The sequence below is a fragment of the Carcharhinus amblyrhynchos genome, chromosome 8 (assembly GCF_965287045.1).
Source record: "Carcharhinus amblyrhynchos chromosome 8, sCarAmb.v2.hapA, whole genome shotgun sequence".
In the NCBI taxonomy this organism is placed as follows: Eukaryota; Metazoa; Chordata; class Chondrichthyes; order Carcharhiniformes; family Carcharhinidae; genus Carcharhinus; species Carcharhinus amblyrhynchos.
This window is the reverse complement of record NC_137331.1, coordinates 96,548,168-96,562,291: the sequence shown is the minus strand read 5'-3', so window position 1 is coordinate 96,562,291 and position 14,124 is coordinate 96,548,168. Positions and strand designations below refer to the sequence as shown.

Here is a 14,124-nt window from a genome sequence, read left to right as displayed (position 1 = left end):
TGAGTTTAGAAGAGTGAGAGGGGATTGCATTGAAACTTTAAAGGGGCCGGGCAGGGAAGATGTAGACAAGATGTTTCCCCTGACGAGGGGGCCCAGAACCATGAGAGACAATCTTTAGAATAAGAGACAGGCCGTTTAAGATTGAGACGAGGAGGAATTTCTTTACTCAGAAGGTGATGAATCTACCCTGGAGAGCTCTGGAAGCTCAATAACTGAGCATGTTCAAGACAGTAATCGATAGCTTTCTGGATATGAATGGCTTCGAGAGATATGAGGATGTTGCAGGAAGTCGCAGTGAGGTAGGCAGTCAGCACGACCTAGCTAATGAATGGTGGAGCAGGCTTAATGTGCTGAATGGTCTATTGTTCCTATATTCCTAACATGGAGCGCAGGGAGAAAGAAGGGCATATGGAATAGTGTGTTTGGATCTATGGCAGCACAAAAAGAGAAATGCTCAGCAAGTCCTGAAGGAAAGATGCACTTGGGAAAATGATGAACTAGATATGAAACGTTACAGGCTTTGGGAGCCTCAATGTCAGGATAGGTTGAGAACTCTATTCAGGTGAAGGAAACAAAAGATTACTCATGACACCCTGTATCTGCTGAGATTTTGCCAATCTCATACTGAATGTTCACAAGATGTAAACCAAGCATAATGACAGAACGAGTCTCTGGAGACCTTAATAACTATTTCTAATATTGAAACACCACAAATTGACATTTAGACGACATGCTTTTCTATTCACAATTGCTGCTTGTTCCTTCAAGTTACAACATGTGTTAACTTGATGCATTGAATCATTCTCACTGTTGACTGCCCACTGGATTTTCAGAAATTTGACTCCCATTGTTAACCTAACTCACCTGGGCAGGAAAGGGCAGATGCATCTTTATTACCCCTCCCGCTCTTATGTTCCATTGACTTCAAAGGGGCTTAAAATTAGGTGGAGCACGAAACATGAATCCAACCTGAATTTCTCTGATTGGCACTGGCCAGATTAGCTTAATACATTGGGATTCATAGTTCAAAAATATGGGAATTAAGAACACAAAAAAATGAGAACTGACTTGCAAATTATTCCTACCTGCTGCTAGAGACTGATTTTCATACGTGTCATATATTTTTGTGCTGATTCACTACAAAATCCCATCATGACAGGTCCTATGTTCAAACACACAGACCTTGAATTATCCTTGGTGCTTTATATTAGAACATAGAGCAAATTCTCATTTTATCACTCATTGCAGAGCTGCGTAGAAAGTTTACCCATTTTGTGTGGCAGAAATTGATAGATGGCACAGTCAGACATCTCTCCCTGTTAAGGAGCACAAACTTCCAGCTCAGTTACAGCATGTGAAGTTCGTTTATCTTTTTTTCCAAACAATATGTCTCGATCTACTTAAAGTAAGGTCAAAACTTTCCATTCTTCTTTCACATTACCAGTAGAAAGAGGAAGCAGTCGCTTGGATTCACAGCATTGAACAGCTCAGACCACTGCACTATCTACTCTACCATCCAGTGCCCTTTAAATTGAATCAGAACTGTCTACACCACAAAGTGAGATGCATTACAACCCTGTCATAGCCATCTTGCCCTTGACCATAACTAACTGATTTTCATTAACTATGGTCATTTCAGTAACCACCCACACATGTTCCAGGTGGTGTGTTGCCTCCCTGATGACAGGGTAAAGGACATCATTGAAAGGGTGAAGAATATTTTAAAAGGGGAGGACAAAGAACAAAATCAGCCCGGGAAACAGGCCCTTCGGCCCAACGAGCCCGCGCCGCCATCTCAACACCACCAGTCCCCCTCCACGCACAACCCCTGTCTAATGTTTTATGGCCATCCAGATTGAGGGAAACTGATTTAGGGACAATTTATTCCTGCCAATCAGCCTAACAGCACATCTTTGGGGTGTGGGAGGAAACCGGAGCACCCGGAGAAAACCCACGCAAGCACGAGGAGAATGCGCAAACTCCCACAGACACTCAGAAGCTGCGCTCCATGTGGAAACCAATCACATTGAATGCAAAAAGACTGAGATCTTAAAGGCAGTGTTTCAAGAGTTTGGAAGGGTGGTACAGTAGTTGGCATGACTGCTACACATCACCAGGGACACGGGTTCAATTCCAGCCTTGGGTGACTGTGTGGAGTTTGCACATTGTCCTCATGTCTGCTTCAGTTTCCTCCGACTGTCCAAAGATGTGCAGGTTAGGTTGATTGGCCATGCTGAATTGATCCTTAGTGTCCAAAAATGTATATGTTAGCTGGCTTAGTCAAAATAAATATGTGGGATTATGGAAATGGGATGGGGAGAGGGAGGGCCTGGGTGAGCTACACTGTCAGAGAGTCAGTGCAGACTCAATGGACCAATTGGGATCTCCAGCACTAAAGCGATTCTATGAGAAGGAAATTTATCAACAGAATTTCAAAGGTAATTACCTCTGGATTACTTCCAGTGCTAATGAATATTGGAATAGTAGAGTGAGACAAATTAACATACTTGGAGGAATGGTGCAGGAGGGAGAACTTCAGATTGCTAGGGCAGAGTGGCCAATTCTAGAGGTGAAGGCAGATACATTGCTCACCAATGAAACTAAGATCAATATTCAGGTGAGTTCATTGGTGTCAGGCAGAAGGGTTAAACTAAGGGGATTGGGCATCCATATGAAATTTGAGGAAATTCAACAAGCACAGAGCACGAGAAGAGAAAAATAGCACTGGAGCAAAGAATAAATCAGAAACATGGGAATCAGTCAACAGGGGAGGATGAGGGGCAGATGAAGACAGGTTTCGAACGCATGTCTGTAAATGCATTTGTGTGGTAAATAAGGTTAACTACAGATTCTCATGAAAGATTAGGAAGGATAAGGAGAAAGGGGGAGTCACTTGCAGCATTAATAAAGACACTCATTGCACTGAAGGTGTAAGGTGTAGTTGAGCGGTCAAAAGCAGAAAGCTGTTTGGTTACAACTATCAACAGGAGTAGAATTATTACACTGGAATGGGAGGCGATGGCCTAATGGTATTATCACTGGATATTAATCCAGAAGCTCAGCTAATGTTCTGGGGACCTGGGTTCCTATGGCAAATAGTAGAATTAGAATTCAATAAAAAGTATCTGGAATTAAAAATCTACTGATGACCATGAAACCATTGTCGATTGTTGGAAAAGCCCATCTGGTTCACTACTGTCCTTTAGGGAAGGAAATCTGCCGTCCTTGCCAGGTCTGGCCTACAAGAGACTCCAGAACCACAACAATGTGGTTGACTCTCAACTGCCTTCGGGGCAACAAGGCATGGACAGTAAATTCTGGACAGCCAGTGACACCCATGTCGTACAAATAAATAAAATATAGTACAGGCCCCAAAACAGTGAGATTTAAAGGAACAGATTTGCCGGCAAATTACAGAGAGATGCTATAACAAAAGAACTTTCTTGATCAATGTGTTCTAGCCCAAAGAGGAAAGAAGCAGTGGAGGATAAAATTCTAGGGAATGAATTGGGGCAATAAGAGCATATTTCAATGGAAGGTCATTTTGTGGGGGCGATAGGAGATAATGATCATAATATCATCAGGTTTAGAAGAGTTATGGAAAACAACAGAAAATAATCAAAATTGAAAAATTCTTAACTGAGGGAGGCTCATTTCAGTGAATTAGAAAATGATTTAGGCCAGGTGGATTGGAATCATAAGTTGGCAAGCAAAGCAGTCATTGAACACTAGGAGGCCATCAATGAACAGATGGTTTGGGTACTGAATAGGTACATTTCCACAAGGGAGAAAGGAAGGTCATACAAAGCTGAAGCTTTCTAGATAAGAAAACCAAGAAATTAAAATCAACTTTAAAATGGAAATTTATGAGATTATGTCATATAGCTGGATGTAGAATATGCAAAGTACACAGGAAATCTCATAAAAGGAATAGAGGAGCAAAGAATAAGTTGTCAGCTAACATGAAAGAGAGCCTAAAAGCCTTCTACAAACATATAAATAGGAAGAAGGTAGCCAAAGGAAGGAGGGGGAAGGAAGGTGGTAGGCAATTAGATCCTAAAAAAGAAATCTTATAGAGTTGAGATGAATACTTTGGCTAGAATAGTACCAGCTTGGTTTAGGTCCAGCCATCAGAACCAAATACATTCCTGAGCCCACAAGGGCGAACGATGCAATGGCGGAGCGATTTTACCAGTAGTAGCTTCTTAATTGGCTGCTACCAGGACCACCATCCAATTAAGAACAGGAGCAGCCTCTCTGAGTTGCCAGTCCAATCAGAGGGTCGCAGCTCAGTAGAAGCACTGTTTGGAGGTGGCTGTTGCTGAGGCTGCAGGGAGAAATGCCCTCACAGGTCCAGAGAGAACAGTTTTCAATGTGCAGGCCTCCCCCCACTGGTAAATTTTACAATTTAATTTTCCCAACCCTAAAGCTTTGCAGAGACTGAAAATCATGCAGAATATTCATCATGTAGATTGATCTAATCTATATTGAGTGGCATGGTGGCACATTCTGCCTTACAGCTCCAAGGACCTGGGTTTGATTCCTGGCTTGGGTCACTCACTATCTGTATGAAGTTTGCATGTTCTCTCCATGTCTTTGTCAGTTTCCTCTTGGTGCTCCGGTTTTTCTCCCACAAGATGTGTGGGTTAGATAGAGTGGCCATGCTAAATTGATGCTTCATGTCCTGGGATGCGCAGTTAGCGGGATTAACAGGGTAAATATGTAGGGTTACCAGGATAGGGCCTGGGTGGGATTATTGTCGTGCAGACCCGATAGGCCAAATAGCCTCCTTCTGCAATGTAGGGTTTCTATAGAGGTTATGATCTATGCACCCATATACCTGATATTTAGCCCAGTGCCAAGGAAACAAAATTGTAGAAATAAGAACAGAAAATGCTGGGAAAGCTCAGCAGGTCTGGCAGCGTCTATGAAGTGAGAAATAGAGTTAACATTCTGAGTCCTAGAGGGAGAGTTTGCTTGTGCTGTTTTGGAGGTTTTAAACGAATGTGGCAGGGGAATGGGAACTGATGCAGGAAGTCAGAGGGAAGTAAAGTGGGAATAGAAACAAAAGGCAGTAAAGGAAAAAGTGGAAGGCAGAGAAAGCTAAGACAAAAATCAAAAAGGGCCTCATTACTTCATAATAATTTTTTGGTAATAAATGCCAAAAAAAAAGCAAGTCTGAAAGCTCAGTGCCTCAATGCGAGGAGCATTTGTAATAAGGTGGATGAATTAACTGCACAGCCAGTCATTAATGGTTATGATATCATTGGGATCACAGAGACCTGGTTCCAGGATAATGAGGGATAGGAACTCAAAATCCAAGGGTATTCAGTATTCAGGAAAGATAGGTGGAAAGGAAAAGAGAGTGGGGTAGCGTTGCTGGTTAAAGAGGAGATTAACACAATAGTAAGGAAATACATTAGCTTGGGATGTGTATAGATGGAGCTGCAAAACATCAAGGACCAAAAAAGCTTGAGGGAGTTATGTACAGACCTCCAAACAGTAGCAGTGAGGTTAGGGATGGCATCATGCAGGAAATTAGAGGTGCGTGCAGTAAGGGTACTGCAGTTATTATGGGTGACTTCAATTTGCATATTGATTGGACTCACCAAACTGGTAGCAATACAATGGAGCAGGATTTCTTGGAATGTGTAAGGGATGGTTTTCTTGACCAATATGTCAAGGAACCAACTGGAGAGCAGGCCATCCTAGACTGGGCATTGTGTATGAGAGAGGATTAATTAGCAACCTTGTGGTGCAAGGTCCTTTGCGGAAGAGTAACCATAATAGGGTAGAATTCTTCATTAAGGTGGAGAGTTACACAGTTAGGTCTGAGCCTAAGGAAAGCTAACTTTGCTAGTATGAGATGTGCTTTGACTAGGATAAGCTGGCAGAGGATACTTAAGACATTGACAAAGGGTAGGCAATGGCAGACATTCAAAGGACACATGGAAGAACTTCACCAACTGTGCATCCCTGTCTGGCATAAGAGTAAAACAGGGAAAGTGACTCAACCATGGTTAAGAAGGGAATTCAGGGATAATGTTAATGGCAAAGAGGCAGCATATAAATTGGCCAGAAAAAGCAGCAAACCTGAAGACTGGGAGAAATTTAAAATCCAGCAGAGGAGGATGAAGTGTTTAATTCAGAGTGTGAACATAGAATACAAGAGTAAGTTTGCAGAAAAATACAAAAGATTCTATAGATATGTGAAGAGAAAAAGACTGGTGAAGACAAATGTAGCTCCCTTACGTTAGAATCAGGTAAATTTATGATGGGCAATAAAGAGATAGCAGACCAGCTGAACAAATACTTTGGATCTATCTTCACTAAGGAAGACACAAATAATCTTCCAGAAATAATAGGGGACAGAGGGTCTAGCATAACGGAGGAACTGAAGGAAATCCTTAATAGTCAGGAAATTGTATAGGGGTAGTTGCTGGGATTAAAACCCAATAAGTCCCCAGGGCCTGATGCTCTGCATCCCAGGGTACTTAAGGAAATAGCCCTAGAAATAGCATGTGCATTGGTTATCATTTTCCAACATTCTGTAGGCCCTGGAAGAGTTCCAGTGGATTGGAGGGTGGCTAATGTAACCCCACTTTTTGAAAAAGGAGAGTGAGAGAAAATGGGGAATTATAGACTGGTTAGCCTGACATCTGTGGTGGGGAAAATGCTGGGCCAATTATTAAGAATATAATAACTGAGCATTTGGAGAGCAGTGACAAGATTGGTCCAAGTCAGTATGGATTCACTAAATCATGCTTGACAAATCTTCTGAAATTTATTTGAGGATGTGACCAGTAGAGTGAACAAGTGTGAACCAATGGATGTTGAGTATCTGGACTTTCAAAAGGCTTTTGACACGGTCCCACACAAGAGATTAGTAAGCAAAATTAAAGCTTATAGTATTAGAGGTCAGGTATTGATGTGGATAGAGAACTGGTTGGCAGACAGAAAGCAAAGAGTGGGAATAATTGGGTTCTTTTTTGAGTGGCAGCCAGTGACCAGTGGGATACTACAGTGTTGGGACCCCAGCTGTTCACAATGTACGTTAATGATTTAGACAAAAGAATTGAATGCAATATCTCCAAATTTGCAGGCGACACTAAGCTGGATGGCAGTGTGTGCTGCGAAGAGGATGCGAAGAGGCTGCAGGGTGATTTGAACAGGCTGATTGAGTGGACAAATACTTGGAAAATGCAATATAATGTGGATAAATGTCAGGTTATCCACTTTGGTGGCAAAAACAGGAAGGAAGATTATTATCTGAATGGTGCAGTTTAGGAAGAGGGGAAGTGCAATGAGACCTGGCATCTAGGTGAACAGTTGCCAAAGGTTGGCATGTAGATACAGCAGGTGGTGAGGAAAGCTGGTCTTCATAGCAAGAGGATTTGAGTATAGGAGTAAGGAAGTCTTGCTGCAGTTATACAGGGTATTGGTGAGGCTACACCTTGAGTGTTGTGTGCAGTTTTGGTTTCCTAGTCTGAGGAAGGACATTCGTGCTAATGAGGGAGTCCAGCAAAGGTTTGCCAGCCTGGTTCCTGGAATGGCTGACATATGAAGAGAGATTGGATTGACTGGGCTTGTACTTAACTGGAATTTAGAAGAATGAGAGGGGATTTCATAGAAACATATAAAATTCTGATGGGACTGTAGAAGCTAGATGCAGGAAGAATATTCCCAATGTTGGGGAAGTCCAGAACTAAGGGTTATAGTCTAAGAGTAAGGGATAAGCCATTCAGGACTGAGATGAGGAAGAATTTCTTCACTGAGAGTTATGAACCTGTAGGGTTCTCCACCACAGAAAGCTGTGGGGCCAGTTCATTAGGTATGTTCAAGAGAGAGCTGGGCATGGTCCTAGTGGCTAAAGGGATCAAGGGGGAAGGAGAGAAAGTAAGGGTGAAATACTGAAAGTGCATGATCAGCCATGTTCATATTGAATGATGGTGCAGGATTGAAGGGCCGAATGGCCTGCTCCTGCACCCATTTTCTATGCTTCTATGAGTCCATCTGACCCTTCCACTAAGAATCACAATCCAGTGAGCTTGCTGTCAATCGCTATCCAGTCATCATGTTGTCAGTGACTATCCAGTAATCCTGTTCTCAATCAGTATCCAGTGACGATGTTCTCAATCCGTATACAATGAAGCTGTTCTTGATCATTAGTGACAGGAAAGTCATTGGATAGAGATTTAAAGCAGGTTCACTGTGGAGTGATTGAAAACATTGTCACAGGATAGCGTCAATTCTTTAGAAGTGTCATATGGACTCAAAACTTTAACTCTGTTTTCCTCTCCACAGATGTTGTCAGACCTGCTGAGTTTATCCAGCATTTTCTAGTTTTAGTTTGGATTTCCAGCATCCGCTGTATCACATTTGTATTGAATTGCAGAAGCTACTGAATCATAGAATCCTACAGTGCAGAAGGAGACCATTCAGCCCATCAAGTCTGCACCAACCACAATCCCACCCAGGCCCTATCCCCATAATCCATGCATTTACCCTAGCTAGTTCCCCTGACACTAAAGGGAAATTTAACATGGCCAATCTGCCTAACCCGCACGTCTTTGGACCGTGAGAGAAAATCAGAGCCACGCAGACATGAGGAGAATCTGCAAACTCCACATACACAGTGGACCCAAGCCGGGAACCAAGCCCGGGTTCCTGGAGCTGTGAGGCAGCAGTGCTAACCACTGTCACCCCTAGTACCTAGCTGCTGGAAAATTCAAGAGGTAGCAAACATATAAATGAAAATGTCCGTTTACTTTCAGATACGTTCTGCTGCAAGGAAGAGATGGCATCGGTGGCAAGACAACCACGCTCTCAGAGTACGAGTTGCACGGGCAATGTCTATACCCACCTCACCCACCAGAATCAGTTTTCATAGCATAAAACAGACAACTGGTGTCTGACTCAATGAGACTGGGCAGTCTTTTCTTTGAGTTTTCCTTCAGCACTGAGGTGATTGGTTTGTTTGTGGATTGCTGTACACTTTTAAAACAGGCGGCAGTGAGCGAGAGAAGCCGAAAATGCAAGAACCACCACAACAAAATTAAACTGGTGTCTTGGAGTTAAGCAGACTGTAATTTTCTTCTGGCATGCAGCACCAAAGTGGGAAAGCAGGGGAACGTGAGGCTGCATTAATATCCGTCCTGTCATAACCGAGATGCCCTTTGCAGCTCAACGTAATTCTGCACAAGAGTCAAACTCTGGCATGGGGGAGGGATTGACACAATTTCAGGGCAAGAACGAAGGCTATCTCAAAGCTTTATCCTTTCATTATATATCGCTGATCCCATGTAGAAATACCTACTTTCCTTCTCAAAAACCACCTTGGATTGCCTGCTGGGAGTCCACATAGTAAGGAGACAGAAGAAAACAAATGCTGGCTTCCAACGTTCGCCAAGAAGAATTTTCAAGGTTCGAAATCTTAATCCAGCTTGAAAGAATCTTTGAAGAAATGAAGATCTGTTCCAACGCCCACGCGCTGCCGCGAATCCTACCCAAGCTGCCTGCTGGATGTGGCAAACCCCGTGTGTAAAAAGACTACCTAATCCGTCAAATGACAGGCACCCAGCAGTGAAGTGCAACAAAACTCTGTCTGTGTTATCTTCAGGGATGAAAGAATGTTGTGTTAAATCACTGGTCCAGAACTGGTAGAAATTGAAAATGGATGGATCATTAGGTTCCATGAATCAAGAAAGAGCTCTCTGTGCTTCGCAGGTGCAGTGCTAACTAGAACATGTCTTGTTCAAACAGTAGAAATGAAAGAAGACAGTTTCTGGTCTATTTCATGACTTCTATTTTGCTGAATAGTGAAATATTGTGGACCATGGTCAGTTACTAATCAATTGACCCAATTGAGTGAGTATTTGGAATTGAGCTGTTGATGTTTCTGAACTTTCCAGGACACAAGGTCACTAGGTCTTCAGCCCTGAAACACCCGCCTAGAACCAATCCTTACAGTTGCTTGTTCACAATTGAGATGATTGTCCAAATTGAACTGATCTGCATACTCGATATTGAGGCTGAGCCAGAACTATCAAACCCTGATTACCAGCAATTCGGAAGACGCATGAAGAGATCACATCAAGGGAGTTATCTCCTCGTGGCAGCTAACTAGATACAGAGAAAAAGGAGAAACACTTGGGAATAAAGATTACCTGCTGTATAGCCATTCCCCAAATGAACTGATTATTACTGAGCCAATTCACACCTTATTTGTTATGTGAGCTTCGGTTTTTCCTGCGCAGTTTAAGTGTCGTTTGCTCTTTGGGTGAGAGAACTAATCCCAAACAGTTAGCTAGTGCTTCATGTTTAAAGTGGCTTGCTTCATATGTAATGTTAACAGTTGTAATAGTACAAATTTACACCAAAAAAAGGTCAGGATATTTAGGCAGTATTCTCTTATATTTATAGCTATTTTTCATGAAGCGTAGATGAATGTTGCAAGGTTAACACTGTGTGCACTTTTGACCATGGCATGTTAAGGATTTACATGCTCCACCATCCACCGACACATTATAAATTCAGGGATCCCCATGGAAATTTAAATTAATTTAAATGCCTGCAACTTTTTAAAATACAAATAATCTTATTCTGTGTCCTGACCATATTTAAGTTATGAATCGTCACCCTGTCTCCCATTCTTTCTTTCACAGGATTTCAAAGTGCTTCAACTTAGTCATCCCTTTTGTAGAATCCCTAAAGTACAAAAGGAAACCCATTGAGTCTGCATCAACTTTCCGACAGAGAATCCCACCAAAGCCTTATTTCCTAACCTCACATATTTACCCCACTGATCCCCCGAACCACACATCTTTGGACATGAAGGGGCAATTTAGCATGGCGAATCCACCTAATCTCCACATCTTTGGATTGTGGGAGGAAACCAGAGTGCCTGGAGGAAACCCACACAGACAGGGTGAAGGTGCACACTCCACACAGTCATCCAAGGCCCGAATTGAACCCACTGTGCCACCCTGCTAACCACTGTGCCGCGGTGCCACTCTCCGCCAGTCCAAAGGCAAACTAAAAATCCAAGTTTGGGACTTCCTCTTCTCTACTTGTCTTTAATTGTTTTCTTTTCCTAACATTTCCTGTTCTAGCCAATGTTTCTCCCACTAACAACCATGAAAGATAAATCAGTCAGTCGTTTGCTGTTTGTGGTATCTTGCAGTGTACAAAAAGGTTTGTCTGCAGAACAGTACCTTCAGTACAATAGTAATTTATTAGAATAACCTGAAGGTGCGACACAGAGCTATATAAATGCAAGGTCCTCCTTTCCTCTCTTCCCATTGTCTGACATGATAAGCCTTCACCAAGGTTTCACAAGGGAATAAATACCAATTCTGTTTGTCTGGCAAGTTCAATCAAATGCTTTACGATGACGGGATGTCATTATTCTGTACCATAGGTAGAGGGAGCTTTGTGGAAATTGTCAAAGGAAGAGGACAGTTCCATTGAACTTTTGACCTGCTTTTTCATTCCAAATGAAAGGAAAAGATTATTTTTGAGAATGTTCTACACAATGGACCTTGAACATTCATTAATTTTTCCCAAAACATCTGGAAAATCTCTGTGGTTAACTGAGTGTTACAGAACCAGAATGAACATTTAGAAGGCAATCCTATCTTCACCACCAAGAGTCATAGTTTATTGCATAGAATTTACTGCACAAAAACAGGCTATTCAGACCAAATAGGCCATATGTTGTTTGTGCTCTTCTCGAGTCTCCCCCCTCAATCCTTCATCAACTAATTCTATCTGCATAACCCTGTATTCCTTCTCCCTATGCATCTGTCTTCTCTCCTTTAGTGCAACTATCTTTTCTTGGCACCCAATTCACCACCTTCAATATTAACTCACCACCCTGCTCTCCTGCCCGCATGTCCATCCTTGGTCTGTTGCAATGTTCTAGTGAACTGCAACGTAAACTGGAGGAACAGCACCTCATTTTCCGATTAGGCACTTTACAGCCATCCAGATCGAACGTTGAGTTCAACCACTTCAGAGGATGAGCTCTCCCCTCCACCCCATTTTCATTTTATTTCACTTCATTTTCCATTTTATCACAGTCCTTTCCAGCCTTCCCCCACCCCCCCCCTTCAAGATAACTGCCACATTCCTCAAGCAGTCTTTCTTTACCAACACTTCCAACACCTTCTCAGCCCTGCAAGCTCACTTACATCCTCTTTGTCCAATTCCACCAGCCTTCCTACCCTCATAATAGAAATCTCTGCTGACTCTCTTTCCTCTCAGCTCTGACAAAGGATCATCTAGACTTGAAATGTTGGTTCTATTCTCTCACCACAGATGCTGTCAGACCTGCTGTGATTTCCCAGCATTTTTCTGTTTTTGTTAACTCCTTCCACCACTGACACACAAAAGGCAGCCGTGTGTACCACCTACAAGGTACACTGCAGCGATTCACCAAAAGGCTTCTTTGGAAGGACCTTTGCAAATCCGCAACCACTGCCACTAACAACTGCAAGGGCAGCAGTTGCAAGGGAACACTACCACATGCAAATGCTCCAAGCCGCTCCTTCACTATTACTGGGTCCAATCATGGAACTGCTTCCTAACAGCACTGTGGGTGTACCTACACCACAGGGTCTGCAGTGGTTCAAGGAGGTGGCTCACCACCACTTTCTCAAGGGCAATTGTGGATGGAAAATAATTACTGATACAGCCCGCCCACCTCCTGTGAAATAACTTTTTAAAAGTTCCATCAACTTCTCCCTGTGTGGTGGGGAGTTCCACATTCTCACCACTCTCTGGGTAAAGGGATTACTCCTGAATGTTTTTGTTGGATTTGCTCGTGACTATTTTCTATTTATGGCCCCCTAATTTTGATCTTTTTCCTCATTGGAGTAATAAACTTATGGATGAAATATAAGGCATTGAATGTTATTGGTAGCTGCTCAGAGAGATTTTATTTGAAATGTCCGCACTGTTTTGTGTTGCCTTTGTGAACTTTTAAGAGGTATATTTAAATATTTTGGGCTGTGTGTATTATAAATAAGAAATTTCCAAACTGTCTGCCATATTGTGACCCCTGGACATACTTACTTGACCCTCAAAACTCAACTCAGGAAACTCCATCCTGTTTATTTGTATTTCATGATTGGTGACGTGTCCTTTTTGACTTTTGTTGAACCAGTGAGCTGTTCTTATCATTGGACAAAGAGGTGGATGAATCTTAAATCAGCAAGATCTCTTACCGTCATAGAACTTGATTAGGTAAGGATGTATGGAGCAAAGGCAAATATTTTCAGCTGGGATTCAGATCATACATGATTTATTAGAAGAACATAATAGGCTTGGGGTTGAATATTTTATTCCTGGTACAAGAACTTGCATTTGTGTAGAGCTTAACATTCTAAATTAAATTTGACACATGGAGATATTAAGATGGATGAACTGAAGCTTGGTCAAGGAGGGATGTTCTAAAAAGGGGGAAAGAGGTTGCAAGGCAGAGAGATTTCGGGAGAGAATTCCAGTGTGTCTGAAACCATGGCCATCAGTGATGAAAAGGTTGAAACTAAGGATGCTCCAAATGCCAGACTTAGAGGAGCAATGATATCTCAGCTATATGGAGATAGAGCAAATGAAAGAGTTGGAAGATGTAAAATTATGGATAAACAATTTCAAATTGAGGTGCTAATTAACTAGGAGCACCAGGGCAATGGGTGAATGGGACTTGGTGTAAATTAATCTTCTGAATTAATTCCATCTTATAGATAGTGATATCAAAGTCATAGATGAAGGTTTCAACAGTTAACAAGCCGAGGTAGAGGCAGAATTGGGCAACATTACTGATTGGAGACTCATCTGGAGGTCAAATATGATGGCAAGGTTGCAACCAAACTGTTTCGGCCTCCAACAGTGGCCAGACAGAGCACTGGGAGTCAATAGCTAGGGCACTGAATTTGTGGTGAGAACCAACAGCGATGGTTTTGACATTCCCAATATTCAGATGGGGGAAGTTTCTTTTTATCCAGTACGGAATGTTAAACAACCAAACTGGCAAGCTAGACAGAGTAGAGGGAGGTAGAGGTGAGGGAGAGTTGGGTGTTGTCAATGTACATGAGTAAACTAACACTTTTTAGATAACATCAC

The 14,124-nt window shown here is 42.4% G+C and overlaps 1 protein-coding gene across 2 annotated transcripts in view; it reads left to right on the top strand.

Moving 5' to 3' along the window:
- LOC145346803 (corticotropin-releasing factor receptor 2-like) overlaps window positions 1–12,913 on the top strand; it is a 227,050-nt gene extending 214,137 nt beyond the window's left edge. For both annotated transcript variants that reach the window (XM_080194544.1, XM_080194545.1), the window contains one exon: window positions 8,775–12,913. In XM_080194544.1, the coding sequence (XP_080050670.1) occupies window positions 8,775–8,915 (141 nt within the window). In that variant the 3' untranslated portion in view covers window positions 8,916–12,913. The remainder of the gene's footprint in view (window positions 1–8,774) is intronic.
- Window positions 12,914–14,124: the final 1,211 nt, after the last annotated feature.